Source organism: Nyctereutes procyonoides, unplaced genomic scaffold (genome assembly GCF_905146905.1).
Source record: "Nyctereutes procyonoides isolate TBG_1078 unplaced genomic scaffold, NYPRO_anot_genome, whole genome shotgun sequence".
Taxonomy (NCBI): Eukaryota; Metazoa; Chordata; class Mammalia; order Carnivora; family Canidae; genus Nyctereutes; species Nyctereutes procyonoides.
Window position 1 is genome coordinate 14,027,005 of NW_026575137.1, and position 15,289 is coordinate 14,042,293.

A 15,289-nucleotide genomic window follows, 5' to 3' on the forward strand; every position below is an offset into this window, starting at 1 on the left:
AGGATTGGTGGAAAACCAATGAATTAGTGAATTCGATTATTATCAAACTGCAATACCAGCATTGGCCTCTTTGCCATTGCCTGGACTTGTCCGCCCAGTTCTGCCTCATGAACTTTTCATAGACTGTTTATTTGCTTGAATCACTTTCTAGAGATACTCACCTACCTGTCTCTCACCTCCAGGTCAGCTCAACTTTTGCTTGGAATTAGATTTTTTTTTTAATAAAATCTACACACTTTTTTTTTTTTTAAGATTTTATTTATTCACGAGAGACACAGAAAAGAGGCAGAGACATAGGCAGAGGGAGAAGCAGGCTCCATGCAGGGAGCCTGATGTGGGACCTGATCCCAGGACCCCGGGATCATGACCTGAGCTGAAGGCAGATGCTAACTGACTGAGCCACCCAGGCGCCCAAGTTTTGTTTAATGTTATCTTAAAATGGCTAAGATACTTCCTAAGTATTTAGCCCTTCTTTCCCTGCTCCTGCCCCCACGCTAGGAACCAACAGTTTGTTCTCTGTATTTGGGAATCTACTTCTGCACTTTTGTTTAGTGATGTTAAGCATCTTATCAACTGCTTATTGATAATTTGTATATCTACTTTGGGGAAATATATATTCAAGTTCTTTGCTCATATATAAATTGGATTATTTTGTTTGTTTGGTTTTTTGATTCCACATTTTTTGTGAAATCACATGGTATTTATCTCTGTCTGCCTTCACTTGGCATAACACTTTGAAGTGCCATTCATGTTGTCACAAATGGCAAGATTACTTTTTTTAAATGGCCAAGTAGTAATCCACTGTGTGTAATATATATTATACACACACACACACACACACACACATATATATATATAAAATCATATCTTTATTCATCGATTGATGATCACTTAGGTTGCATATTTTGGCTATTGTAAATAATGGTAGAATGAACATGAGGGTGCATATATTTTTTCTAATTCGTGTCGTTGTATTCTTTGGATAGATAACCAGGAATGGAATTGCTGGATCTTATTGTAGTTCTGTTTTTAATTTTTTGAAGAAACTCCATAGTGTTTTCCATAGTGGTTGTACCACTTAACATTCCATCAACAGTAGAGGAGAGTTCTTTTTTTTTTTTCCTTCCATATCCTTGCTAACACTTGTTGACTTATTATATATATGTATAAAATTTATTTATTTTAATAGTAGGTATAAGGTATATCATTGTGATTTTGCTTTGCATTTCCCTGATGATTGATGATGAGTGTCCTTTTAATATGTGTGTTGGCCATCTGTATGTCTCTTTGGAAAAATGTTTATTTATGTCCTCTGCTGATTTTTTAATTGTATCATTTATTTTTTTGGTATTGGGTTGTGTGCGTTCTTTATATATTTTGGATTCTGACCCTTTTATGGATCTGTCCTTTGCAAATATTTTCTCTCATTCATTGGTTGATGGTTTCCTTTGCTGTGCAAAAGCCTTTTATGTTAATTTAGTCCTAATAGTTCATTTTTGCTCTGTTTCCTGGCCAGAGGATACGTATCTAGGAAAATGTTTCTATGGCCAGTGCCAAAGAAGTTACATCTGTGTTGTCTCTCTCTCTTTTTTTTTTTTTCCTTAGAGAAAGCAAGAGAGCCTGTGCTCACCCATGATCCAAGTTGGGAGTGGTGGGAAGGGCAGAGGGAGAGGATAGAGACAGAACCTAAGCAGGCTCTATGCCCAGCTCCACATAGGGCTTGATCTTATGGCCTGAGCTGAAATTAAGCATCAGTGCTAACCAACTGAGCCACTCAGGCACCCCTTACATATATTTTCCTGTTGGGTTTTTATGGTTTCAGGTCTCACATTTAGATCTTTAACCCATTTTGAATTTTTTTTTGGTATGGTGTAACCAGGTGGTTCAGTCTTACTCTTTTTCATGTAGCTGTCCAATTTTGCCAACAACATTTATTGAAAAGACCACCTTTTTTCCATTGGATTTTCTTTCCTGCTTTATTGAAGATTGACCATTAGTTGTGGTTTCATTTCTGGGTTTTCTACCCTGTTCCATTGATCTGTGTGTCTATTTTTGTGTTAGTACTATACTGTTTTGATTACTGTAACTTTGTAGTATAAAGTCAGGGAATGTACTATCTATACCTTTGTTCTTTTTTTCTCAACAATGCTTGTCGTTTGGTTTTTAGTGGTTCCATATAAATTTTAGGAATATTAATTTTAAGTTTTTGAAAAATACCATTGGTATTTTGATAGGGATTGCACTGAATATGTAGACTGCTTTGGGTGGTATAGACTGATTTTATTTATTTATTCATGAGAGACACAGAAAGAGAGAGGCAGAGACATAGGCAGAGAGAGAAGCAGGCTCCATGCAGGGAGCCAGATGTGGCACTCTATCGTGGGCCTCTAGAATCACACCCTAGGCTGATCAGGTGCTCAACTGCTGAGTCACCTAGGGGTTCTAGTATGGATTTTTTAACAATATTAATCCTTCAAAGGTACAACGGTATGTAATTTATGTATGCTAACAGTGTATATTAACAAAGTTCTTCCATTGGCATGGCATATATTTCTATTAATTTCTGTCATTTTTTATTTCTTTCATCAGTATCTTAGGGTTTTTAGAGTATAGTTTTTACTTCTTTGGTTAAATTTATTCTTAGGTATTATTTTTGATGTAGTTTCTCTTTCTGTTCATTATTAGTTTACAGAAATGCAACAGATTTCCATTGTATTAATTTGTATCCTGCAGCTTTAGTCAATTCATTTTATTTATTATTTTAAAGATTTTTAAAATTTATTTATTCATAGAGACAGAGAAAGAGAGAGAGGAAGGCAGAGACACAGGCAGAGGGAGAAACAGGCTCCACGCAGGGAGCGCGACATGGGACTCGATCCCGGGTCTCCAGGATCACAACCCGGGCTGCAGGCGGCGCTAAACCGCTGTGCCACCGGGGCTGCCCTCAATTCATTTATTTAAAAAATTTTTGTGATGCATTTGTCAGGATTTTCTATATTATAGTATCATATCATCTGCAAATAGTGACAGTTTTACTTCTAACATACCAAAAAAATTTATACCCTTGTCTTGGTCTGATCTTAGAAGAAAAGCTGTTAACTTCTCACCATTGTGGTGAAGTTAGCTGTGGGATTGTCATATATGTGGGCTTTGTTATGTAGAAGTGTTTCCTATATATCCACTTTTTTCAGTGTTTTTACCATAAATGGATGTTGAATTTTGTTACCTTTTTCTGCATATATTGAGATGATTGTGTGATTTTTATCCTTAACTTTATTAATATGGTGTATCATGTTGGTTGATTTGTTGGTTTTCAACCATCTTGGCATCCCTGGAGAGAATCCTATTTGGTCATGGTATATGATCCTTTTAATGTATTGTTGAATTTGGTTTGCTTTTATTCTTTTGAAGACTTCTGCATCATGGTTATTAGGTCTATCGATAATAAAGTTTTCTTTTTTGTAGTGTCTTTGGTTTTGGTATCTGGGTAATAATGCAGGTTGTAAAATGAGTTTCAATTTGTTTCTTTGTTCTGACCTGTTTTTGTACTCCCTGACTGCCTTTAAGATTGTTTTCTCTCTAAGGGCACCTGGGTGAATCTAGAGTTAACCTGTTAAGTGGCTGACTCTTGGTCATGATCTTGGAGTCCTGGGATTGAGCCATGCCTCAGGCTCTGCACTCAGTGGAGAATGAAGATTTTCTCTCTTCCTCTCCCTCTATTCCTTCCCCTGCTTGTGCTGGCTTGCTCACTCTCTTTCTTTGAAATCAATCAATCAATCTTTAAAAAAAGATTGTTTTCTCTTTAACATTGGTTTTCAGCAATTTGATTATAATGTGTTTGGTATGAGTTTTAAGTCTTTCATGCTTGGGGTTGGTTGAATTACTAAGATTTTATGGTTTATTGTTTAAATTCAGAAAATATTGACCATTATTGCCTTAAATATTTTTCTGTTTCACTTCTCTCAATTATCTCCTCTACTTTGGAACTCCCAATTATACCTGTTTGAGGTTTCCTGACATTGTCCCAAAGCTCATTAAAGGTCTTTGCAATTGTTTGAGTCCTTTTTCTTCTTTGATCCTCAATCTCCTGGAACCTTCTGAAGAGAACTATGAAATGCATTTCAAAATTGTCAGGGAAATAAGAGGGGAGAAAGCATTTATCCCCACATTTTCAGGCTCTCCATACATGAATACAAAATAATGCCAATTGGAGTCTCTTACCATCCAATTGTCTTAAGCAATACCTGTGAAAATCTGTATTAATTGGTCTTCATAGCAGTGGCTGGAATAAGAGGATTGGGTTCTGAGGTTTTTACAAGAGATGCTCAATACTCTGTGGATATTGTTGGCATGATGATAAAGGGTAGAGGTTTATAGGGTTGTGAAGAGAGTAGGATGACAGTCTATAGTAGTATTCCAGTTTTTTTCTTTCTCTTGGTTTTTCTTTTTTCCACTTTATCTTGCATATTTCATTAACTATTATCTTGTTCACAGACATATTATTTTCTTATTTTGAAGCTTTGTTATTTGGAAAATTTAATTATATAAGGTACTTCATTCAAAAACAGAAACAGACAAATAAGGAATCAGTGAATTAGATATTCCAGGGCAGAAATTTAAAAAAAAATTTTCTGTTACTGGCAAGTAGGAACCTGGATATAATGTAAATATTTCACAAATACTTGGTGAGGAAGTATAGGATAGAGGGCTCTGGATTAGAATCCCTGGATTTAAATTTTTATATTTTTACATAATAGTTCTATGATATTTGATTCAGTGAGTTAATAGATACAAGACATTTAGAACAATGCAGAATTGGCAGTAAATTTTCTTGTTAACTAGTATTGTTTTGATTATTCATTCTGAAGATTGTCTAGGTTGAAAGACTATGATTGAACAGAGTGTGTATATATATATATATATATATAATCAATGTATGGACATTATTTTATTTTGTATTTTTGTATTGTAAGGTTTCTGCAATTGTGAAATTTAATGTGGAATTGCATATGTATTTGATTTAATTTAAAATATTTTGAATGTCTATTATATTGTTATTCTTTCTTTTTTCTTATGCAGGACTGAAAGATCTCAGATTGCTATAACAGAAGGTATATTTGAACTTCCAAATCTTACAATTCAAGCTACAAGGGCACAGACACTTCTACTTCAAGCAATATATCAAAGTTGGTCTCATATCGGAAATCTTAACTCTTTATCAGTGAATGAAGCTTTGATGAATGAAATTTTCCAAACTACAGGTAAGAGAACAATCTTACTGGCAAAAATATGGAAAATTCTTATTAGAGGTTACTAATATTTTATTATTTAAATCCTTAAGTATAGCCTGCTGAACTTAAATTGTGTACTATATATCTGTGCAAATGGATATTTACAACTCCTGTGTAAAATTCAGGATATGAGGTAAGCCATTAAGGTTTATTCTCTGCCACCAATTTCTGGATGTATTTTATAGTTTCAGGAAGTTTCCTCTCCCTCCCTCTCTCTGTCTTATTTATTTATTTTTACCAACTTCTTGCACAATTAACCCTTTGACCTTACATGGATAACTTCTGAGGGGATAAATGTAATATGTATGCTTGAAATGATAGCAAAATCAGGTATAAGTACAGTATGTTTAAGTATGCTGGAAAATTAGAATAAAATTATTCATCATAATATTTTAAGACTTGGTAAGCAAATTATCCTTTTTGTGTGAAAAAATTAGTCTTACGTGTATTTTGAATAAATGAGTTAACTACTAAAAGTAAAAAGTCTTTGATGCCAATATAGGAGATGTTATCTTTATCCTGTCACTTACTTTGCAGGTGAACAAGAAAAACTTAAAGAAGGCTTACTTTTTTTTTTAGTTGTCTCAGTTTTAAAATAATCATCTGACTTCTGTCGGTAGTACAAAAGTAGCTTTTAAAGAGGATATATTTTTATTAAATATAATCATTCTTATAAATAATAGCCTATGAATTTCTACTTCATTTCCCTATGAAAATAAGACACTGGCTTTTCTGTTGTTCTTATATGGTGCTTTTGAAGACTTTAAGACCTTACTATGGGAGAATATATTATACATTCTAAAAAAAAAAAAAGCATTTTAATTAGAGCCCTTTTATGACATGCCTAATGACTAAGGTAAAATTTCTTTCTTTCTTTTTTTTTTTTTTTGTAAAATTTTATATAGTTCTCCGTTGTCAGGTTCTAGGATTTTATAAAGAATGACAAAGCAAATGTTTCATTAGCCTAGAAGTCGTTAACTTGGAGCTTATGAAAGGCCTTTAAATTCTTTGAGTCTTCCATAATAGAATGCAAATTTTGGTGTGTGTATATGAACACATAACCCTCCTTCCACACATATATATATATATATATATATTATAATCTCTTTTTAAATTGATTTTTAAATTAAATGTAGTGAATCAATCCCTCAGGCAGTCATTTGACTTAAATCTATTTTTTTTTATATTAACATAATTACAACCAACTTCCTTTTGTTTGGCATTTGTCTGTGCTTCCTCTTGCATTCTTTTACTTAAAACTTGTCTGTTTTTATGGTTTAGGTATATGTTTAGGGCATATAGCTAGATATTTTAAATGAAATTTTATAGTCTGTATTTTAGCTAGCAAATTTAATCCATTGAGGTTGATGTGATTGTTTTGTGACTTTGTTTCTATCATTTTACTGTTTGTTTCTTTCTGTACTTTTTCAACTATGCTTTGTAAAAAAAATCGATGTTTTTTCTTTTCTGCTTGTTTGGTATTTGTATGTTGCTACTAAATTAGCTTAAAGGATAATGGCTGTTTGGTAAAAACTTGGTAGTCATTATCTTTAAAAAGTTAAATGTCAAGGGATGCCTGGGTGGCTCACTCAGTTAAGTGTGTGACTCTTGATTTTGGCTGAGGTCATGATCTTGGGGTTGTGAGATTGATCCCCATTTTGTTGGCCTCCATGCTCAGGGCAGAAAGTTAGAGTGCGCCTGGGTGGCTCAGTAGTTGAGCATCTGCCTTTGGCTTAGGTCATGATCCTGGGGTCCTGGGATCGAGTCCTACATCAGGCTCCCTGTGGGAGTCTGCTTCTCCCTCTGCCTATGTCTCTGCCTCTCTTTCTGTGTCTCTCATGAATGAATAAATAAAATCTTTTTTTTTTTTTTAAAAGTTAAATGTAGAGTTACCATATGACCCAGCAGTTTTACTTTTAGGTATACACAGAAGATCGAAAACTTATGTCCCCCTTATCTTCCAGACCTTCTTTTTTTTTTTTTGAAGATTTTATTTATTTATCCATGAGAGTCACAGAGAGAAAGAGACACAGGCAGAGGGAGAAGCAGGCTCCATGCAGGGAGCCTGACGTGGGACTCCATCCCAGGTCCCCAGGTTCACACCCTGGGCTGAAGACGGCACTAAACCACTGAGCCACCTGGGCTGCCCGCTTCCCCCAAAATCTTATACATGAATGTTCATAGCATTATTTTTTTGCATGTAAGGTGATTAATTAAATTTTTTTTATATATTTAAGGTACTCAGATTGTTGTTTTGAGGTACATGGTGAAATAATTACTATAGTCAAGGTAATTAACATATATATTACCTCACAGTTACTGTTTTTTTTTTTTTTAATGTGGTTTGAGTACCCAAAATCTATCTTAGTAAACTTCAAATATACAGTATATAGTATAAACTATAGTCATCATGCTGTACTTCATATTCATGGGACTTACTCATTCAATATAACTCCAGCTTTGTACCTTTTGGCCAACATCTCTCATTTGCTCCTTCTTTCTGCTCCTGGTAACCACTGTTATTTCTCCTCTCTGCCTCTATGAAATCAACATTTTTAGGACCTATGTATAAAGGAGATCACAAAGCGTTATTCCTAATAGCTAAAATGTGTAAACAATACACAAGTCTATTAACTAATGAATGGATTAATAAAAATGTTTTATATCTGTATAATGGAATATTTTTCAAATGTGAAAAGGCATGAAGTACTAATACATGCTATAATATTGATGAACCTTGAAACACCATGCTAAGTATATGAAGCCAGATGCAATAAGTCACATATTATGATTCCATTTATATGAAATGCTTACAATGGGCAAATCCATATAAACAGAAAGATTAGTGGTTGCCTGAGTCTAGGGAAAAGGAAGAATGGGGAATGACTGCCATTAAATGTGAGGTGTTTGTTTGTTTTAATTTCTTTGGGTAATAAAAATGTTCTGGAATTAAATAATGTTGATATTCTTATACTTGAGAAAATGCTAAATTGCATGTAATTGTATACATTTACAAGGGTGATATTTTCTTACACTCATTCAAAAAATCTTTTTAAGTTGTTGAATATGTAGGTAGACTGCATTATCATGTGCCATAGTTTGAATGTCTTTATGCCCCCCAAATTCATATGTTGAAATTCTAATGACCAGTGTGATGGTATTAGGTAATTGGGGCTCTTGCAAGGTTATTAAATCATGAGGGAGGAGTCTCTATGAAATTAACGTCTTTAAAAAAAAAAAAAAGGCTTGAGAATGTTCCTTTGCCCTTTCTACCACGTGAGGACACAGCAAGGAGTTGGTACTCTGCAACCCAGAAGAGGTTTTTGCTAGAACCCAACCATGCTGGCACCTTTATCTGGGACTTTAAACCTCAAGAAATGAGAAATTTCTGTTGTCTATAGGTTGCCCGGTCTGGTATTTTGTCATAGCAGCCTGGATGGACTAAGATGTTATGTTATTCCCATTCAGATGGCCATAATCTTATGTGGAGTTACTATATAAAATCTGTTATTTTATTTTAGGTTCTTTCTCATAAGGCCTACAGTGATGCATTCATTGGCAATGGCATTTGTCACAGTCTGAAATTATCTAATTCATTTTTTGGGTCAAATTTCTATCTCTTATGGTGTTTTTTTTGGAGGGGGGCTTACTGTCTCACAGTATTAATCTACTTGATTTAAAATTTTTGTTTTTGTCAACTGGCTTAGATCACCTTATAATTCCTGTTAATAAGCAGGTGATGGTGTTTTTTACGGTTATAATTTCCCTTTTTTCTAACCAAACTAATTCTATATTTCCTTTTCTGAATTTATCAAATGGATTGTGCTATGATAAAACATCTTATTTAAAATTTCTTACTCTGAAAAAATTGTCCTAACAGAATTCTGGCACAGAGGTTACAGAATAGATCAAGACAAGTAAATAAAGGTTAAGTGATTCATATAACCTGGTGTTTTGTCATTAAGAAACCTAAAATTAGTGGAAATATTTTTTGCAGATTAGAGGGAGTGAAATGGGATGATGTTAGGAAGTTTTCCTTCTTTACCAAGGAACTTTATTTATTTTAATCAAATTAAGCAGCTATAAAATTGATAATAGTGAATTAAAAGAATCAGCTAAATTATTTTAAAGGGCCAGATTTCCAGGTGTCCAGTTTTCTTATATCTTTTTCCTATCCCCAATTTTATTCTGCTTATTATATTCTTAGTAGAGTGCTTGTAGTATTGTGTTATTCTATATACATTCTTGAGCCTCTCAGACTTCTATTTTCATAATGTGTGAAGTTCCGTTCTCCAGTTTGTTGTAAGATAAGCACTTCTCTTTAACTTTAACATTTATGCCTCACCTTCCATCACAGTCTTACTTCTAGCTTACCTTCCTACTGGGCTACCTGCTCTCTTGTTATTGATAGTTAATAGCCTACAGCATCTAATTTCTGTTGTCCCTTTTCCCTCTTTTTATAATGAACATAATTATGGTTTGATAACATTCTCCTACATTATCCTTTTTTCTTAGATAAGCTAGTTCTTTAACACAGTAAAGTCAACATAGTCTTTACTTGGATTCAACACTATACTAATTATATTCTACTTGTTCTTCCAAAAGATTACATTCTTTTCCACATTCATGCCTCTGCCTGTGTTTACTTCATTCCCCTATGCCAGAAACATACCTTTCTTTTTTTCTTTTAAATATTAATTTATTTTTATTATACAGTTCACTTTTGTTTCTATTTTTATTTTAATTCCAGTGTTGTTAACATACAGTGTCATTTTGGTTTTAGATGTACCATATGGTGATTCAGCGGTTTTATGCATTACTCGGTGCTCATCATAAGTATACTCCTTAATCCCCGTCATCTATTTCACGCATTCCCATCATCTCCCCTCTGGTAACCATCAGTTTGTTCTCTGTGGTTAAGAGTTTGTTTCTTGGTTTCTCTCTCTCTCTCTTCTCTCTCTCTTTTTTCCTTTACTCCTGTGTCTTGCTTCTTAAATTCCACATATGAGTGAAATCATATGGTATTTGTTTTTCTCTGACTTATTTCACTTAGCATTATGCTCTCTACCTCTATCCATGTTGTTGCAAATGGCAAGATTTCATTCTTTTTTAAGGCTAATATTTCTTTCTATCTGTCTAGGTAGCTATCCATATACATACCACATCATCTTTATTCATTCATCTGTTGGTGGACGTTTGGTCTGCCTCCATAGTTTGGCTATTGTAAATAATCTGCAGTAAACATAGGGATGCATGTATCCATTTGAATTAGTGTTTTTTGTACTCTTTGGGTAAATACGTATCAGTGGGATCGCAAGATCGAAGGGTAGTTCTATTTTTAACTTTTGGAGTAACCTCCATACTATTATCCAGAGTGCACCAGTTTACAGTCAATGCAAGAGGGTTTCCTTTTGCCCACATTCTCATGAACACCTTTTGTTTCTTGAGTTGTTGATTTTAGTCATCCTGACAAGTGTGAGGTGCTACCTCTCATAATTTTAGTTTCCCTGATTATAAGTGATGTTGAGCATCTTTTCATGAGTCTGTTGACCATCTGGATGTCTTTTTTGGAGAAATGTCTATTCATATTTTCTGCCCATTTTTTAGTTGGGTTATTTTTTTGGGTGTTGATTTGTATACGTTCTTTACTTTGAATACTAACCCTTTATCAGATAGGTCATTTGCAAATATGTTCTCCCATTATGTAGGTTGCCTTTTAGTTTTGTTGATTGTTTCCTTCACTGTGCTGAAGATTTTTATTTTGATGAAGTCCCAAAAAAATTATCTTTGCTTTTGTTTCCCTTGCTTCAGGAGATATATCTAGAAAGAAGTTGCTCTGGCTGACATCAGAGAGATTACTGCCCGTGTTCTCTTCTTGGATTTTTGTGGTTTCAGATCTCACAGGTCTTTCATCCATTTTGAATTTATCTTTGTGTATGGTATAAGAAAGTGGTCCAGTTTCATTCTTCTGCATGTTCCTGCACAGTTTTCCCAACATCATTTGTTGAAGATACTGTCTTTATTCCATTGGATATTTTTTCCTGTTCTTTTGAAGATTAATTGACTATATAGTTGTGGGTTTATTTCTAGGTTTCCTGTTCTGTTCCATTGATGTATATGGCTATTCTGTATTGATTACTACAGCTTTGTTATATAACTTGATGTCTGAAATTACAATACTTCTCTTTTGTTTTTCTTTTGCAAAATTGCTTTGGCTATTAAGGTCTTTGGTGGTTCTATACAAATCTTAGTATGGTTCTAGTTCTGTGAAAAATACTGTAATCCCTATCAAAATTTTTGATTTCAAAATTTTTGATAGGGATTACATTAAATTTGTAGATTGCTTCAGTTAGTATAGACATTTTAACAATATTTGTTCTTCCAACCCATGAACATGGAATGTCTTTCCATTCTTTGTGTTGTCTTCAATTTTTTTCATTAGTGTTTTCTAGTTTTCAGAGTCTAGATCTTTCACGTCTTGAAGTTTATTCCTAGATATTTTATTGTTTTTGGTGCAATTATAAATGGTATTATTTCCTTACCTTTCTGCTGCTTTATTATTAGTATATAGGAATGCAATAGATTTCTGTACAATGATTATGTATCCTGAGACTTTACTGAATTCATTTATGAATTTTATTTTTTTTCTGGTGGAGTCCTTAGGGTTTTCTATGTATTGTATTAATGTCACCTGCAAATAGAATTTTACTTCATCCTTACCAATTTAGATGCCTTTAATTTCTTTATGTTGTCTAATTGCTGTGTCTAGTTGAATAAAAGTGATGAGAATGCCCTTGCCCCCGCCCCCCAGTACCTCCTCCTTTCAGTTTAGTGTTTATTAGTGGGTTGGGCTAGAGGAATCAGCTGCTGTGCTGGTTGACTTTTTTTTTTTTTTAAACCCTTTTCCTTATTTGCCCTTTACCCCTCCCCTTAATCTAAAAGCTCTGTTCAATGCAACTGGAAATCTTTATCCTTCTCTCTCCCCCCTCCCCTGATATATTGAGGCTATGGGGTAGGAGAAAAGTGCACAACCCACCATACCCTTCCCTTCCCCTATGCATTAAAATCCCTTATTTACCCTCTCCCCCATTTCTTCCCACTCCTTTTCTGGCAAAAAGGAGCCTTTTCCCCTCTTTGACTCTAAGAACATACTGCACAGGGGAAATTGTCCCCATCTGGACCTGGCTCCACTCTTGGTTTCTCTTGTCCTCTTCTGCTCTTTTCCTGGTGCTCTTTTTTTTGTTGGGGTGTGGGTAATAGAACAGCCATGGGCTTTTGGGGACCTTTAACTATTTTTTTTCTTTTTTGTTTATAAAAACACTAAACATTCAATTCCAGAGAACCAAAAATCCCACCTCCCCACTGAATACTACTAAGGGGCATGTCTTCTGCTCCATACCTTTCCTGTTTTTTCTTTCTCTCTTGTTAATGCTTTTAAAAACAAATGAGTTTTTTATATAAATAAAGTTTTAAAAGTGTGTAAAAAAAAAAGGTCTTATTCCTGACCTTAGGAGAAAACCTCTCAGGTTTTTCCCAATTGAGTATGATGTTGACTGTGGCTTTTTTTTTTTTTAAATATAAATAAGATCTTCATTATGTTGTGGTATCTTTCCTTTAGATTTCTTTTGTTGAGGGTTTTTTAGCATGAATGGATGTGGGAGTTTGTCAAATGCGTTTTCTCTATCGAAATGGTCATTTTTTTTTTAAATTTTTTTTATTTGAGAGAGAATGTGCACTAACGGGGGAGGGAGACCGGGGGTGAGGATGGACAGAAGGAAAGAAAGAAGCATACTCCCTGCTGAGCAGGGAGCCTGATGTGGGGCTGGATCCCAGGACTTTGAAATCATGACCTGAGCCTAAGGCAGACATTTAACTGACTGAGCCACCTGGGTGTCCTGATGATATGGTTTTTATTTTTTCTCTTACTGATTTGAAGTATCATGTTGATTGTTTCGTAAATATGGAACCACTCTGGTATCCTGGGAATACATTCTGCTTGGTCATGGTGTATGATTTTTTAAAATGTATTGTTGGATTTGATTTTCTAATATTTTGTTGAGTTTTTAAAATCTATATTCATGAGGGATATTGGCCTATAGTTTTTTTTTTTCTTTGTAGTTCGTTTTTTTTGTGGTGTTTACCTTGGTTTCCCACCTCATTTTCATTCCTTCTCTCAAAGCTTCTTAAAGATTTATTTTTTAAAAAATTTATTTGAGAGAGAGAGTATGAGTTGGCAGTGGGGAAGGGAGAGAGATAGAAGCACTCCTTGCTGAGCAGGGAGCCTGACATGAGGCCTGATCCTAGGACCCTGAGACCATGACCTGAGCTGAAGGCAGATGCCCAACCACTGAGCCACCCAGGCACCCCAAATCTTTTTAAAAAGAGTTTTATTGAGTTATAACTCACATACCATGTTGTTAATTCACTCTTTTCAGATACATAGTACTTACCTTGTAGTATGATTCAGAGTTCTGTTTCCATTACTGATACTAATTTTAGAACAATTTCATTACCCCCAAAAGAAGTTCCAGATTGTTTAGCTGTCACTATCCAAGCCAGAAGTCCATCTAACAATCGCTAATCTGCTTTTGGTCTGTATGGATGTGTCAGTTCTGGACATTTCATATAAATTACCATATGAAATATAGTACTTTGTGATTGAATTCTTTCACTTAGCATGTTGTTTTTGAAGTTTACTCATAAACTATTATATCAGTTCTATTCATTGTTGAGTAATATTCCTTTGTATCTGTATACCATCTTTTGTTTATCCATTCATCAGTTGGTTGACCTTTGAGTGGTTTCTACTTTTGACTGTTCTGAATAATGCCATGAGCAGTCATGTATGAGTTTTTGTGTAGACATAGGCTTTCATTTCTCTTGTAGAATTGTTGGCTCATAGGGTAAGTCTGTAGTTAACCTTTTGAGGAACTACTAGACTATTTTCCAAAGCAGCTGCACCATTGTATATTCCCACCTGCAGTATATGAATGTTCCAGTTTTTCCACATTCTCCTTATACTGTTATTACCTATCATTTTGGTTCTAGTTATCTTAGAGCATATGAAGTAGTACTGCCTCATTGTGGTTTTGATATGCATCTTTATTATGGCTAATGATGATGAGCATCTTTTCATGTATTGGCTATTTATGTATTCTCCATGGAGAATGTCTATTTAAGTCCTTTGTTTATTTTTTATTTGGCCTGTTTATCTTTTTGTTTTAAGCCGTGAGAATCTTTATGTATTTTAGATACAAGCCCCTTATCAGTTGTATGGTTTGGAAATGTTTTCTGCAATTCTATGGGTTGTCTTTCCACTTTTCTGATGGTGACTTGTCTAATTTTCCCTTTATTGTAGCTTTAGGTATAATCTTTACATTGGATTTTGTTATCATTTAGAATGCCTTGTTTCTTTGTTACAGGTCCATTTTCTTTTACTTTTTGTTGTTTTAATTATTTCAAACTTTGCTACATCACAGAATCCTTCCTGCTATTATTATTCTGCTTGATTCTAAGACCAAGTCAGTGATGCTGACTTTCTAGATTAAATTTTTCCTTTCTCATTTTGTTTTTTTCTCCATGTCTATTCTGCAACATATTCTGCTTACAAGTAAGAAATTTCTGTGTTGTTTTGATGATAGTAGAGATACTATCATCAAAACAACATTGTTAGGATGCCTGAGTGGCTCAGCAGTTAAGTGTCTGCCTTCAGCTCAGAGCATGATCCCAGAGTCTCGGGATCGAGTCCCACATAGGGCTCCCTGAATGGAGCCTGCTTCTCCCTCTGCCTGTGACTCTGCCTCTCTCTCTCTGTGTCTCATGAATAAATAAATAAAATCTTAGAAAACAAAACAACATTGTCATATCTGAACTGAACTGTTACTGATTTTTGTCATTTTTAGAAGATTTATCTGTAATTGAGATTCTACTTTACCATTTCATTTAAATGCAGATTGTGACTTATTAGTTAGATTTGAAATTAACTTTGTTGGTTACTA

The 15,289-nt window shown here is 34.3% G+C and overlaps 1 protein-coding gene across 10 annotated transcripts in view; it reads left to right on the top strand.

Moving 5' to 3' along the window:
- Positions 1–15,289, top strand: part of VPS13B (vacuolar protein sorting 13 homolog B) — a 748,802-nt gene that overhangs the window by 131,809 nt on the left and 601,704 nt on the right. For all 10 annotated transcript variants that reach the window (XM_055303543.1, XM_055303538.1, XM_055303542.1 and 7 more), the window contains one exon: positions 5,080–5,261. In XM_055303543.1, coding sequence (XP_055159518.1) covers positions 5,080–5,261 — 182 coding nt within the window. The remainder of the gene's footprint in view (positions 1–5,079; positions 5,262–15,289) is intronic.